General features: G+C 36.3%; 3 protein-coding genes across 3 annotated transcripts; 1 reads left to right on the forward strand and 2 right to left on the reverse strand.

Moving 5' to 3' along the window:
• Positions 1 to 2,029: 2,029 nt before the first annotated feature.
• LOC130955979 (hydroxyproline O-galactosyltransferase GALT2) lies at positions 2,030 to 6,937 on the reverse strand. The gene is made up of 7 exons (XM_057882996.1): positions 5,460 to 6,937; positions 4,714 to 4,946; positions 4,040 to 4,330; positions 3,581 to 3,709; positions 3,233 to 3,406; positions 2,795 to 2,902; positions 2,030 to 2,562 (listed from the first exon to the last, which is right to left on the reverse strand). Exons 1-7 carry the CDS (start codon positions 6,367 to 6,369, stop codon positions 2,356 to 2,358), a joined length of 2,052 nt encoding a protein of 683 aa, XP_057738979.1. The 5' UTR covers positions 6,370 to 6,937; the 3' UTR covers positions 2,030 to 2,355.
• A 4,518-nt stretch (positions 6,938 to 11,455) lies between these two features.
• On the forward strand, positions 11,456 to 12,345 carry LOC130955985 (ubiquitin-like protein 5). Its single transcript, XM_057883000.1, has 2 exons — positions 11,456 to 11,794; positions 12,133 to 12,345. The coding sequence occupies exon 1, from the start codon at positions 11,558 to 11,560 to the stop codon at positions 11,777 to 11,779; it is 222 nt and encodes a 73-aa protein (XP_057738983.1). The 5' UTR covers positions 11,456 to 11,557; the 3' UTR covers positions 11,780 to 11,794; positions 12,133 to 12,345.
• An 826-nt stretch (positions 12,346 to 13,171) lies between these two features.
• LOC130955984 (BTB/POZ domain-containing protein At5g03250) lies at positions 13,172 to 14,957 on the reverse strand. The gene is made up of 2 exons (XM_057882999.1): positions 13,950 to 14,957; positions 13,172 to 13,693 (listed from the first exon to the last, which is right to left on the reverse strand). Exons 1-2 carry the CDS (start codon positions 14,940 to 14,942, stop codon positions 13,193 to 13,195), a joined length of 1,494 nt encoding a protein of 497 aa, XP_057738982.1. The 5' UTR covers positions 14,943 to 14,957; the 3' UTR covers positions 13,172 to 13,192.
• Between the last annotated feature and the right edge of the window lie 393 nt (positions 14,958 to 15,350).

Below are 15,350 nucleotides of genomic sequence, written 5' to 3' on the forward strand. Positions count from 1 at the left end.
ACTCGGAAGGGTTGGTGGTGACTGGTGAGTTGCCACAGACACGGTTTGGCATTTTATTTATTTATTTATACATAAAGTTAAGATGAATTAACAAAACGAATTTCTCTAACGACTCTCATCTATCAACTTCACGGGAAATCGACTACATCTGAGTTTCTACCAATTTAAATAGTATAGTCTCTTCATATTCATGTAAGAGGTTGCGAATTCGAATCTCCCTATTTGAATAAAAAAAACAAATAAAAGTTAAATAAAAATAAACGAGTTTGTGTTCTTAATAGGTAGGTTATATAAAATGAATAATTTAGTAACCATGTGAATTGAACATGAAGAAACAATTGATATCACATGTTCATATACACGGCCAACCTGTCATTGATAGCATCATAATGCAATTAACTTTATTTTATGGCTTAATTTAATTTAAAAAAATACTATTTATGCGTTAAAATTAACTATTAAAATTAATAATTATATATAATTTAATTTATTTTTAGTATGTATTTTATAATAAAAAATATTAAAAAATTAACAAAATTTATTATTTTTAACAATTATTCATCAATGTTTAAAAGTGTAATTTATAATTAAGCTTAGCAGTCACTTAACCAAAATGCTTCATAATTACTACTTTCCTTTCCCTATAATTTCTCCTTTTTCTTTTCCTGTTTAGAGGTAATTTTTGCTGTAATTTAGATTCACCGATGAAATCTATACGGGGAAATGTGTGTACGTACCAAACCACTGTTCCAAACGGAAGCTTTGTCGTATTATCCCAAAGACAAACGTTACTGCCGACGTGTCCACATGACAAGAGAGGATTGAGAATGAACGTGGCAGATGGATATGGTGCCGACAGAGAGGAAACGGGAAATAGATGCAACATAGGACCCCACATATTCAATTTGAATTGATTGGAATTGGAATAAGATGCGCCTTGTTACTTGTTAGTTATATGTCATTTGCATGATCACATGTTATCCTTAACTTAAGGGAAATCCGATCCTTTTAGTAATGTATGGACTTGTGGGGTTGTGGGGGCACGTGCCAGCTACAAAAGGTTGCTGAAAATGAAAGGACTCGAGATTAGAGGGTCCCAACTCCCAACTCCCAACTCTCAAACATGTTAGAGTGAATTTGACTCAACACACGCAATACAATGCCTCTCTTGCTCTTTGATATTTTTTCCATTGTAGGGATAGGCCGTGCTGTCTGATTTTAAGGCAGCTTGCCTGTCATTAATGCTCCACCACAAGTACCCTATCTTGACCAAAAGAGCCCCATCCATATACTTTTGCTTTTTCTTTTACAGTCACAATAAAATTTTTTCGCTAAAAAATTTGAATATGAAAGTAGAATGATTGTTATATCTTAACGTGATAATTTTTTGTATTTTTTAAAATTATGGGAGGTACACAAACCTTTCCATTTGTGTTTAAAAAATTTTAAAAATTTGGAGTAATACAGATCGGACTGTCCGAGTATAGAAATCGGACTGTCCGATTTCTATACCTCTTAAAAATCGGACGGTCCAATTTGTACTCCATAAATTAAATCATCCCACATTTTAGAAAAATAACACAGTATACCACAATTTAGAAAAACACTATTGTTAACCCAATATTAAAAAAAAAATGTGAAATTCTGAAGTGTGTGTATATCCATAATCTACCTGTTTGGCATTGGATTTGCCATTCCTCACTTTCTTTACTTTGTACCGTTAATTCAAATTATTCACTTTATAATAAATCCTACTTTACATTTTTCTTTTAACCATCGATCGAGAATAGTTTCTGCTTGACGCATCAATAGTAGATTACTTGATAGTAAACATCAAAATATTAATGAGATTATGACTCTTTAAGGTTGCTAAGAACTAGAAGTAAGAAGGAAAGACGAGTACAAGACATATGAGGAAATTTTTGTCAATTGTTTTGGGGGACAAGTTGGGCCAAGCATTGGAAAACAACTCTGAAGGACTATAAAACAAGGCTTCCGGGTCCAAAAAGAAAAAAGGAAAAAGAATAGGTTTCCATAACTGCAACTATACCTTCATCTTACTTCCAAAAGGAGAGGAACACATGTTTCTTTGCAGAATCTATGAGCAATAAAATATTTGAATTGATGCACACAAAAAATGGAGGACATGTATTTACACTGAAACCAAGGCCCAAGCCATTCAGCCAGGACTATGAACATCCCTACAAATTCTCTTTTTCTTTCAAATTGAATGACTAATAGATTTTGCATCATTGAGATTTTCTTCAAACATGAACCAGCTAGGTGAACCAAGAGGAGCACAAAGCTAAAGGTACAAGAAGACAAAATGGAAAATGGGATTGTTTAACATTATCTTCAGAAGTTGCAGCATCGAGCATGGCCTCTTGACCATTTGTCCCATAGGCACATCATCTGCCTCGGCGACTGGTAATGCGCCGTGAAGTAGTTCTCCATGCATCCATACTGACAATACTTCCAGTTGTGTGAGTACTGGACTGCTGCCATTGTATTGTTGAATTGCTCGACCCACATCCCCATGCTTACGTCCTCCATTTTAAACAGCTGCAACCACACAACAAATCTCTCGCCAATCAGTAATGCGAATTATCCAGTGATATACTACCCAATCTACTAATAAGTGTTACTTTGATGAAACTTGTACATTCACAGACCAATGTTTCAGGATTGATTTATGAATGTACCAATTTTGTCAAAGTCACGGTTACTAGTTGATGAAGGATGGGGAGGGCGAATGAAATGAATGTAAAATCCAGATAAATTTACGGCAACTAACCCTCAGGTTCCTATTCTTGTGTTGTGATACAATGTAATTAACGATATCTTCGGAAATTACGTATGCAGGGCCATTTGCATAAGGAGGATATACTTCTTCAGGCCACTCCTGCAACAACAGAAACATCATCCTTAAGAGAAGGAAAGAATAGGCCTATAGCACCAAGCTATGCAATTCTCTTGTACTTGTAACCACCTACAACAAGAACGGCTACCGAGGAAAATAGAATCCTGCTAAAACTCTAGTCTAATTTAAGCTCCGTCATGTGCTGAGTGAATATGCATTATTTGGATAACCAAAAGGCAATAAATAATTCTCTATGGCCAAAACTGTTCCCCGGAGTTGTCAAAATTTGTTAAGATTCTTGTTCAGTATCTACCATTAGAAATACACACACCATATATTAACTACTACAACTAAATGTGGCAACTTCCATACCTCGTAAGTAACTGCCCATTTGCCGTGTCTCAGAGGCCGGTGTAAGAGATTGAGATTCCCCATATAAAGCGGCTTTTTACGAGGTACAGCTTCAATTTCTCTCAAGACAGTGTCCACCCTAATAAAAGTGTCATCATCACATTTCATGATATAAGCAGCTGTCACATTTTGAATCTGCATGACAAAAATATATAGCTGATGTAACTAGAGTGTATACAACAATTCAGATTTGAGGAAGGTGACCGACACCAGCTGTATAAATGCAAGTCACCGACACCCAGCACCCGTACAAAATAAAAACAGAAGAAACAGAAAAGCTTAGCTGACAAAGTTTAAGGATGTACTAACCCCAAACTCACAGATAGCCAGGGTTTTAAGCACAACAAGCTCATAGCGGTCCATAAAGGGCATAATGACAATATCACCAAAGTAACCAGCCTCCTTCCTCAGCACTGCATTTACTTCCTTCCTTGGATTCTTCATGACGATCGTTTTATGGTAGCCACAAATACAGAATTTAGCCATATTATAAATAAAAAATAGTAAAAGAACAATAGTGAAGCATGAATCAAAATACACACAAATGCCTTGCAAAATTTCAAGCATCTTATGTATAAATTGGGCAAATAAATTTCTTCACAAACCACATTATAGTTAATACAGACATTTCAATATAAATTATCTGCATTACTGCATATGGGTTCTGAGAATTAACATGCATTTCTTCATGTTGACGTAATGATCAAATCATTGTAGTGTATGCTTCTACGCAATATATATAAGAAAAACAAAAGGAAGAAGTCATACCAATGCAACAAAAAATCGTACTACTACATCTGAAGACTTGATCGCAGCTGCTTGCATCCACGTTTTTCGAACTGCCATACGTTCTGCAAAGTGATTTGAAGCAGAAAGGACTCCAACAAACATTTTAATAGGATGTTTGGGTAGAGGACTTGCTTTCCATGTTTCAGACATTTCCAGTACTCGTTGAGGTGAGAAACTTGGGTGTGAAGTAGGTAGTGAAGTAGCAAAGACAGAATGAACATCAACATCTCCTTTAACTGCCAATCCTGTAGCATCTTCAAGTGTAAAACCCTGACGATAAAGTTGAAAAGAAAGTCATCAGGAAAAAAGTAAGCTGTATCCCACAGCAGAACCAGTATGGATTGCAGCAGATGTCAATTAGTCCCAAATTTTTCTTATTGTTTAAGCCAAACAGACACCCTATGACACAGTAAAGGTGATACTGCCAATCGTTATGAGGGTACAAAAAAATTTCTTTTTATATTAAAACTTGACATAGATATATGTTCTTTAAGTTTTTGAGTTCAATGCGGTAAAATAAAAGCAACAACAATGGGAAAGTTATTTCTGTGACAAATGATTAACAAGAATAAGTAAATATACATAATTCCACTCAATCAAGATACTGGGTGCAACCATAAAATAAAAGCAACTGACATGTGTTAATTAATTACCGTTCGGTATGGAAATGAAGTCATATGGCGACCCCCAACATTAATATGGTACCCATCAACACCAGCACGCAGGGTAAGGACAAACATTCTACCCTCTACAAAAGGAAATGGCCAAGTCACTTCTGGCTTCTGCTCACGCCCTATAAACCGCTTGAACCATGATGTTGTCTTGGACTCTTTTGAGTCTACAATGTCACTCCGCATCCATCTTTCACATCGCCTAAACCCATCAACTGCCAAACATAATCAAAAGGTTTATTTGTGCATTGAATTGACACCCAAAAAGTTAATCCAAGAATTTCTGCGCAAGTTAGAGACTAAAGGATTACTGCTCTCAAATATAATTTTTCCATATGAAGGGCCATAAAAATTATTAACCATATAACTCTGTCTACAATTTTGGTTAGAGGTTTTTCTAAATACAAGCTAACCCAAACATGCACGACAATATATATTAACCATATAACTTAAAAAATAATAAGCATTACTTCTGCAGTGCCCATAAAGCATCTAACAAACAACCAACACAGTAAACATTCTTCTGTTTCGTTAACAATGTAACAAGTTGCTACTTATTTTGATGGCCATTAGTCATTTTTTCTTATTTCACGAATTCCAAGTTGTCAGACCATTTTACTTTTCTCGCTTTGTTTCATTTAACATTATGAACAAGAGGGCACTATTTTGCAGCACAATGTTTCTAGATAAAACAATTGAAAGTGCATATGCAATGTTATACATCATACCAAGCATTCCTTCATCATCCTCAGTTGGCAAGCCATCACATCTTTGAGCTGTTCCCCAGTGCATTCGATAGCAGGTATTATGCTCAATAACTGGTCGTTTGCTCCAGTCCCCTCTTAACCGAGGATTCAGGTGAAGAATCTTCGGAGGATCTTCCCCTTCAACTGACTTTAGTCCTTGTAACTCAACCATGAACTGTGAAACTGCAACCAATCCATCACTTTTCCTCAACTTCCCAAGCTTAGGAACATATTCCTTATGAGCAAAATGGGGTGTCCCCACCACAGTGATTGAAGAACCTGCTGCTAGCCCGCAAGGTAGAAACATCAAGCCATCTCCCTTCTGCAATTCATCCCCAGTCATTGATATCCAAGAAGGACAGGACTCAGGCTTTCCTTCGACGATAGAGTTCTCTCCGGACTCCACGTCATCAGCCGTGTCTAATTCTCCCCAAGCCTTCAGCCCCAATGTCCATGCCTCATCTGTCATTCTCTCAAGCACAGATAAATTGTTTGTCCTATTCATTTGCCGCATGATTCTTCCAGTAATCCTACCATACTTCTGAGGAACACGTTCCACGGATTCACCATCATGTTCTTCCTCCTTCAGTGAAACTTTGTTGGGTCTCAAGGGAGCATCCTTGTCCGTGCTATCCTCTAGCCTCCGGTGAAGTGAATCTCGATAAACAGAACTAACAAAAGGCTTGCTCAACTCTGAACCTTCTGAGCCACCAACAGCAGCGGCACCATCCAATCCACCATAAATCTCATCCCCACTTATCGTTGACACAATTTTCAGAATTTGAGGAAACTTGCACGAAATGAAAACCAAATATAACACCCCAACAGCAAACAAAAATTGGGACAACCTAAACCTCCTCGAATTGGAAGGTTCAGTTTTCTGCCTCTTCATAGTCTTCAAAATCAACAAACCAAAGAAAAAAGCAATACAATCTACACTACAGCAAGTTATCAACTACAACAATACCCGACACTGCAGATGTTTAACGCGAATAAACCATAAAGAACTACATCAACGTGAGGAAGCACGCAAACGGCAACAAAGCTGTAATTTTGAAAGCAAACCCCAAGTCCAAAATTTCCGCTAAAAGCGACAGGGCAACGAATTGGGCAGTGAAAGTTGGCCTCTTCTGGCAAAGAATGAAACTTTCATGCAGTGAGGGGGAAAAGGAGTGCGTCGATCAACCAATGCCGCAGTGATTCAACGAATTGGAAAGGAAGTCGTTGCAAGTGGCGGAATGGAACCCCGAATTGTTCAGCATGAGAGCAGCATCTGCGGAAGCAGAACGGAATTAATAGTTGTAGAAAGTGAACCCTAATGGATGGAAAAGGAACAAAGAAAGGTGCCGGATGGTGAGAAGACGAAGATGAAGGTGAATGCTGAATGCAGAAGAATGAGAGCAGCAAAAGGGAAAGGGAACAGTGAATGTGATTGGTTGAATGTTTTGCGAGTAAAAAATCACCACTATTTTGGCACTTACAATTCAGGTATGACTCTCTACTCTCATAAGTTTTGTAGAAAGTGTTTCTACTTTTTTTTTTTTTAGGTAAAAATTCAGCTAAAATCGACTTCATGTTAAGTAGATAAATAAGAGCAATTAGATAAAAATTTAAAATTATTTAATTACTCTCTATTATCAATTTAACGTAAATCGAATCCATGTGAGTTTTCACCTTTTTACCTTCCATCATTTTGGATCACCGTAAATTTAAAACTGGATCTTATGCCTTGCTTCAGCTTTAATTAATCAACTTCTTAAGTAGTCCGTTTTTCTCACTTGATTAGTTTTAAGTTAAAGGAAGAACCTACGCATGATTTGATTAGAGGCCTACATATGTTTGTCTAATTGGCTCAGCTACAGGACCATCAATCATGTTCACGATTTCCTTGGCTCCTTGCTACTTTTATCAAGTTTCAAAGCAAACCCTTGAAAATTAGTTGTTATTTTATGATATGATATGATACTGCGTGTATATTAAAGTTGAATTTAAATTTAAAATTTAAATCATTTGGCTTAGAAAAATATTTAATTAGTAATTTGATCATTTAGTTAAATATTTAAATTTAGATTTTTTATTTTAATAAATAAAATAAATGTAATATTTATCAAAATAAATAATTTTAAAAATATTTACCGATTTAAATTTCTTTACCTTATATCATTTACAGTGTAAACGAGATAAGGCACGTTAGCGTGACACGTGTAATCTTTTGGTATTCTCTACACACATTTTATATCATTTTTCTGTCTTGTTTTCTCACAAAAACAAAGCTCAATGGCCAATAATAGTTCATTCATATTTGTGCTTGTTTATTCCAATTGTCGTATGAGAAATGACGACAATGGGGTGACATTTGAGTGTGAGAATCCGATATTGTTTCACACTTAGCGTGTGGAGACGTTGTCGGATTTGAAGAGTTTGATATTGAGCAAGCCCAGTGGTACACAACCGAGAAATATATGAAGGGTGGGGTATAGGTTGCTGGCACCCATGAGAAACGAAGTCTTCTGGTTTCGACTATTCTGACTTCAAAGGGACGAGCATGTGCGACTGATGTTCGACATCCATGGAAGGATCATGGTAGAACAGGTAATGGAGCTGTCGGCTGAGGTGGGTCATGGTGGTAGTGGTGGTTCCGTACACGATACCTATGTGCAGGACGACCGACCTCTCGCACCACCACCCATTCATGTCGCCATTCCAGAGCATGAGGCAGAGGAGGGTGAGGAGGAGTCGGACGAAGATTACGTGGCGGATAGTGCGGACAGTGAGTCGTCTGATGGTGGCGATGAGGATGAGTTTGTGCCGAAGACACTTGTCGGGGCTGTGGCACGCCATGTGCTGCCTCCACCTCACTCGATTCCGGTGCTATCGGCAATCCCAAGTCACTATCACAGTCTGCATCTAGACGCGATGCAAGAGAGGACCTCGATTTCTGACACATGTGAAGAGGATTACAACCTAGACGGCAGGGTAGAGTTTCGAGTCGGCTACAGGTTCAGAAGCCGAGAGGCGGTGCTTCAGCCTTCAGGGTGTGAAGAACTACAGTATTCACAAGAGTGCTGAGTACCGGGTGATCGAGTCCGACCGGTTAAAGTAACTTGTGCAGTGCCGTCAAGCCAACAATGGGTGTCAATAGAGCCTCTGTGTGACCTTTCGTCAGAATCTCGAATACTGATAAGTTCAAATTTAATTGTGATTTTGACTACTTTTGTATGATATGTTATGTAGGTTAGAGATATAGTTGAAGTATAAATGTTTTGTTGTGATTAGGGAGGTTCAGAAGTTTGGTGGACCGCACAATTGTCTAACATCCACCATGTCTCAAAACCATCGTCAGTTAGATAGTAGTTTCATTTGCAGGGTCATATTGCCCTTGATACAGTCCAACCCCTCTATCAGTATCTCGGTCTTACAAAATGCGGTCCAAGCTAAGCTTGTTTAGTTAACAAGATGGGCGTTTTCAATTGGGCCATTATGAAACTTAATTTTCTTTCTTGCATACTAAACCCAATCCATCAAACAAACTATTGGTAATATTTTAATAGGCATTTAATTTAACATTTTAATAATGTTTGATCATCATTTTAATATTAATTTTCTAAACTCAATATATATTGTTTAATTATTAAATTTATTATCTATTTTATAAATTATTTTATTATTCATCTATTATGACATATGTCTTCTCACTCCTTTTCCTTTCCAATCTCGTTCTCTCTCCTACAGTCAGTTTCTTTTCATCCTTCCTCTACTCCGCTCCTCCATCATAGCCGCTGATAGAACCAATCCTATTACATGTGATTAAAACTTAGACAATTTGCCACTAGCCCACTATCAACACCACCATGAACACTTAAAAACAAAAAAAAGAAGGAAAACGATGAACTGAAACTGAAAATGCATTCTCCTCTCCACTTCTTTCCAAAACAAAAAGAAAGCTGAAGCCTAAAGGCGAGAAATCCTAGCCTTTCCCCCACTGCTTCAAGGGCTGTCTAACCATCGTCACATGGACTGTTGTAAGGATTGCCGCCGTGTCATGCGTTGCAACTTCTTCCTCGAGTTTAGTGTCAGTCCTTGGCGTTCATCTGCTTTGTTGCGCTCCTGCCATTGACTTCTTCTAGTCATGGTGGTCGAAGTTCCCAATCCACCAATAGTAGTTTCTTCCTCGAGCTCAACATCTTCGAGTCTGCTCTTTGTTTGATCAGCTACAGGACTTTCGTCGTCCGTTGTACTCGTTGTCTGGCCTTTGTCTCCATCACACTTTTACCCCTCTACTCAAACTGTTAAGAAGTCAGAACAAAAATTTAGGATTATATTATTCATATTGGTTTTTTCATTTTTTTTATTTTTCATTCTTCATTCTTTTTAACTATGGTCTCTGCTATACTTTGTTTTGTTGCCTTTTCTTGTGTTGTGTAGAAAAAAATTATGCTAAACGCTTGATAATTCTTGTTAAAATTATGTTAAAGCATGAGCTTTTATTTGTTCAGTATGTTACTTGATATTAGTATTCTTGTAATTGTTAGGAATTCAAGTGCTTTTATTGTAGTGTTGCTTTCTGAGGCTATGCTCTTTGTGACTATAAGATGTGGATATTAGATTATACTATTTAACAATGTATTCTTTTGGTTAAATTAATATGTTAATCCCTCAAATTTTTAGAGAATTTCAAATAAATTTTCATGCTTCAAAAGTTTGTAATTGTGTTCTTAAACAATGCAAAAACTTCGAAAATAAAAAAATAATCAATGCAAATAGAATATTCTCAGATGTGAAAATTCTAACCAATGTCCTACAGGGTGCATGAATTGGGTTTTGAGTCTCCATATAAAAATTTTTCATATTTCTTTTCAGCTAAATCTCTAATTTGAGACCTAAAAAGTAATATAAACATAATAAACATGCTTTTATTATGATTGAGTCTTTTCTACTTCATTGAACTGAATTTATTTATTGAATTTTGCTAAGTTATATCTTGTTTTAAATTTATTAAGATAAATGATAAAATTTTTATTATTGAATTTTTGTTGTTGTATAATCTTGTTTGGATTAAAAAAAAACGAAATAAAAGAAAAAGAAAATTAGTGCATAAAGAACTAATAAAGGTTTTTTTTTCTTTCTTTAGTATGTCTCGCTGCTCACCTCTTTTCTTTTGATTTGGTTTTGGTTTTGCTTTTATCTTAAATTTAATCATTTTATTTTGATTGAATATTGTGTGGGGGCTCATTATTTTGAAGCTATCTAAGTTTTTCACCTCCATTTTATGAATTTGATTAGGTTTCAAACATGTTGGCCTTGCTTAAAGGGAATTGGTTTAATTCCAATTCTAAAAGAAGTGATTGAGATTTTATTTCAAGAAAGACTAATAAAGGTTGGTAGATTTTCATTTTGTAATTTGCTTAATTTATTTTTTTTTAATATGATTTTATTTGTTTAAATAACTACGATTGTTACATTTATTTGCTGTATGTTGTGCAGTCATTATTTCAAAAATTTAGAATCTGATTATTGTTTACTTGAACATTTTTTTTTACCAAAGATAAAAAAATTCGAACCCACAATCCATAAACTTATCCCCTCTTCTATTATTTAGATTTTTTAATTTAATAATCTCATCCAAAACTCTTATTTGGCTCATCTATTATTTTTTATTTATCTATACATGTAAGATTGAGATTGGAAAAAAATGGAGCAAAAATTTTCTTTTAAAATAACTTTTCTTATCAATAATTCATCATAAATATATTTATTACTTTTAAAATTTAAGTTTAAAACTAGTGAAAGGTATTTAAATCTAAACCAACATTATATTTATTATTATTGTTTTATACATCTAATATACTGAGAATTTTGAATCGGTTCAAAATTAATTTCATTTTATTAATATTTTATCATTTAAATTAAAATATAATAAAAAAATTTAATATATAATCCAACTAATGGCGGTCAAGCAAAGCTATAAATACGAAGCCTTCTTTTTCCAAACGGACAAAGTCACACGAAAAGGAAGAAGGAATTGGGGGATTAGGGTTTCGGGTTTCGAGTTTCTGTGAACGATTAACGAAGAAAAGAAGATGATCGAGGTGGTTCTGAACGATCGATTGGGGAAGAAGGTTCGCGTGAAGTGCAACGATGACGACACCATCGGCGACCTGAAGAAGCTGGTTGCAGCTCAGACGGGAACGAGGGCCGATAAGATTCGCATCCAGAAGTGGTACACCATCTACAAGGATCACATCACCCTCAAAGATTACGAGATCCACGACGGCATGGGCCTCGAGCTCTACTACAACTAAAATCCCTCTTCAAAGGTCTCTTCTTCCCTCTTCCCTATTCTTCTTGATTTTAGGGTTCCCCGTGATTTTGCGTTTAATTAACAATTGGCTTGTTATGTAATCTGTTTCTGTGTTTGAATTTACCTTTCCCGAACATCGCGGATTCATAATTTTGTTCTTGATGTGTTTGAACGGAGTCTTAACCTAAATTTCCGAATTTGCATTTGTTCCCCCTTGAGGCTTCAGTCTTCACGTTTGATTATGCGCAAATGGTTTATTAACTCATCACTAGTAAAGGTTATTTATTGAAGGAATCACACGATTTCTGTGCATGCTGGTTCTCGAGATTGATCTTATTTTATTGTTTGTTTCAGGTGTTATTAATGGCGTAATATAGATAGTATGTGCTGGGATCTGGATAATGCGTCGAATGTAACTTTTGACTCGCAAAAAACCCCTTTGATTGGAATAATGTACATACCCGAATGATATTGGGTTTAATTTGCTGTTGGAACAATCTGTTACTTTGTTATATATAACATATTTGACGTGTTCCTGGTTTATATGAATATGAACTATTTGTGGAACTATCATTGCCCTCTAAATTCTATTTGAGGTGTTCCTGGTTTATGTAGTTGATTTTTAGTGTGTGTAGCATTTTTGTTGAACGAAATGGTATTTTTACAATGTGCAAAACGAATTGTCATTATGGTAGAGTTCTTCAACGTTAGGGCGATTTTTAAAAGGACGATTTTAATACAAAAAAAAAAATGTTAAGAATGATTCTAAAAAGAAAATTACAATGGGACGGTTTTGATTTTGACCATCAACGTTATGGACCAAAAATAACATTTATCCTATGTTAAAACGAGTTATTTTTTTACATCTTTGAATAAATGTTATCACAGATAGGGTGTGAAGTTTCTCCTCCCATGAAGAACTCCCTGTTATCCATTTCTATTAATGTTTGATTATACTCACTAAATAAATCTGTTTATACGAAATCTTGGTTCAATTATCTTAAGGCAGCAAAGCACGTCACATAATAAAGACGAACATGACAAACTAATATAAAAAAAAGTTAAGCATCATGATGATTAGATCTAAGCATAACATCTCAATTCTGAAGAGCATCTTAAATTCTAAGTATTAATTAACCATTGCAAAATGCTATAAGTCTCAATGGAAGAGAATCCTTGTCTTTCTTTGATTGAACGGTCATTTTACTTTGTCTAAGAGGTGACTATTGTTTACTCTAGAGTTTCATATCCTAAGAATGAACTGATCTAAGACATTGACTAAAATACCATCATCTAAACCTGTTATTCTACTGTCAATTTGATTGCAGTTATAAACTCATTCAAATAGAGAAGTAGAACTTGTTGCAGAAAAGAGACAATTTATCTCCACCTACTTGGACATCAATGATGACGATCAACTACTTTCCCGATTTGGTTTTCCATTTACAGTGGACGATTGTGTCTTTGCGTTAGTGCTATTTGATTCTTTTGAACTGCTAGAATCTGTTTTTCTCCTAAAGCCAAACCTTCTAGAGAAAATGTTCCAACTTCTCTTTGTCTTTGTCAACTTCTGCAGCTCATTTCGAATTTCTGAGCATTCCTTCTCGATCTGCAAAAGACGTTCTCTCACGTTGTCTGTTCCCCCTGCAGAGTCCAGTTGATGATTACTATCACTCCTATGGAGGCCGAGATTTCCACTTTGGTCTTGTGAGTTTGCAAGATTGTCAGAAACAAAGAACCAGCCGGATATTGACGTGCGAAGCCGAAGCTGTTCGAAGAACAGGACTTGAACAATTACACGGAGAGGTAATCTTTCATTTTGCGCTGCATGAGTGCTTGCTTCAATTGAGAGTTTTTGGCAGTTCATCAGTCTGCAAAGTTGCTCTCTTTCAGTATCTGTCAGCCACGGATGTGCCTGCAGTTTATTGATGTTTTAAAAACATCAGAATTACGAAATTCCAAACACATGAACATTAAAGACTTATTATTATTATTATTTTACCATTACGTTTATTATATGTTCTTTCATAATATATATAGGTTTGGCAAAGGTAGCAAGTTCCAAACAACATTTCATTATTGTCTTCCACAATTTCAGTTGCAAAAACATGTAACATTGGTGTATTGAAATAAATTTATTGCTCAAGCTAGACTATCCAGTGTGATCTAACCTTAAGGTAAATATCTACTGCATGATATATACCATCATCAAGCGGCCTAGAATAATCCGGAACTGCAACAGCAAGTGCCTGGAACTTAGACAAGCTCAAATTAGCATCTGAAGCCACCTCAGCAAGATATCCATCTAACAAGCTTGCCACCATTGTCATCGACGTCAATGGATCATTCGCAGCTATCAATGTTCCCTCTTCGAGTATTAGTGGGGAAGCTGTTACAGATGCAGGGAGGTATATAGACATAAAGTGATCAAGAATCCTATGAATGCAATCTACATCATAGAGGGTTTCAACTGAGTATCCCATATTTGGAATGAGAAGATCGACGAGCACAGCCTGGTCTAGTTGAGCTCCTACCCTTTTCTCCAAATTTTCCTTGCAGGATGGACTTGCACGCAATATCATGGCTGTTCTGAGCAACCTAAGCAGATGTTTGGAGGATGTGACCCCCCTCTTGTTTGGAAGCAACTCCACAATTTCTTCCAACAGAGCTCTTTGATCTGCTTCAGAGGTTGTGGGAATGGTTGCATGTGATTTATCCTTGAAACTTGATTGCCTATTCATCAAGGGGAGAAACCTCCTAAGGTAATATATGAGACATCCTGCGACACTTTCAGGTTTCATACCTTTCGATTCAATGGCTAAAATCAGTCGTTTAAACAAGGGCAGGCTTAACAAAGACACATCATAATACCACCAATTATCACCTTGAGGTTGTGGCTTTATCTCAGTGGAAATTCCGTTCGCCATTGCATTGTCTTGGCTTTTACGTCCTCCCACTGGCCACTTGAATAAGCTTGGATCCGAACAAGCCTTCATTGCCAAGGAATCAATACACCTTGAAACAACATGCAGGTCTTCGGCGAAAGGTAGCACTTCCTCACATGTTTCAAGGGCTTTTATGGAGTCTGGCCAAGTACTAAAAACTTCATTCAGAAAAGCTTCTGTCTGCGAAACAAGATTTCCTTCACCATAATTTTCAGTCATTTCGAGGTATTCTGCTGCACATCTGAGGCTAACTACATTTAATGGCGTGATATCTATTTTTAGACCATAGCAGAACTTGGCTATAAGCTCAAATGTTTTTGCACCACCAGGAATATCATGAAGTTGAAAGGTACAAACATATCCATCGTCACCTGACAATTCTTCAATGAGTTTCTTCAGCAGCCCACTTCTAGAAAGCAATGGAAACTGCATCAAAATCACAATTATATGAACAAATTGAGGAACAAACTCAGCGCATAATTTAGGGCTTGACAGAGGCCTACAAAGACATTTTTAAGGTAAAGAGTGGAGATAAAAAAGAAGAATTCAACAAGCACCTTGTGGAGGAAGAAAGAAATCTCGCCAACTTCAACTGTAACATCACTTGGAAGTCCTGTTGAACATACC

This window comes from Arachis stenosperma, chromosome 10 (genome assembly GCF_014773155.1).
Source record: "Arachis stenosperma cultivar V10309 chromosome 10, arast.V10309.gnm1.PFL2, whole genome shotgun sequence".
Classification (NCBI taxonomy): Eukaryota; Viridiplantae; Streptophyta; class Magnoliopsida; order Fabales; family Fabaceae; genus Arachis; species Arachis stenosperma.

What these genes read in the sequence shown, in the direction of transcription:
- LOC130955985 (XM_057883000.1), top strand. Translation starts at nt 11,558, where the DNA reads ATGATCGAGGTGGTTCTGAACGATCGATTGGGGAAGAAGGTTCGCGTG.
- LOC130955979 (XM_057882996.1), bottom strand. Translation starts at nt 6,369, where the DNA reads ATGAAGAGGCAGAAAACTGAACCTTCCAATTCGAGGAGGTTTAGGTTG. An exon ending in TACGATTTTTTGTTGCATTG is followed by an intron (nt 3,710 to 4,039) that starts GTATGACTTCTT and finishes ATCGTCATGAAG; the next exon opens with AATCCAAGGAAGGAAGTAAA. An exon ending in AATGGGCAGTTACTTACGAG is followed by an intron (nt 2,903 to 3,232) that starts GTATGGAAGTTG and finishes CTGTTGTTGCAG; the next exon opens with GAGTGGCCTGAAGAAGTATA.
- LOC130955984 (XM_057882999.1), bottom strand. Translation starts at nt 14,942, where the DNA reads ATGACTGAAAATTATGGTGAAGGAAATCTTGTTTCGCAGACAGAAGCT. An exon ending in CAGTAGATATTTACCTTAAG is followed by an intron (nt 13,694 to 13,949) that starts GTTAGATCACAC and finishes AATAAACTGCAG; the next exon opens with GCACATCCGTGGCTGACAGA.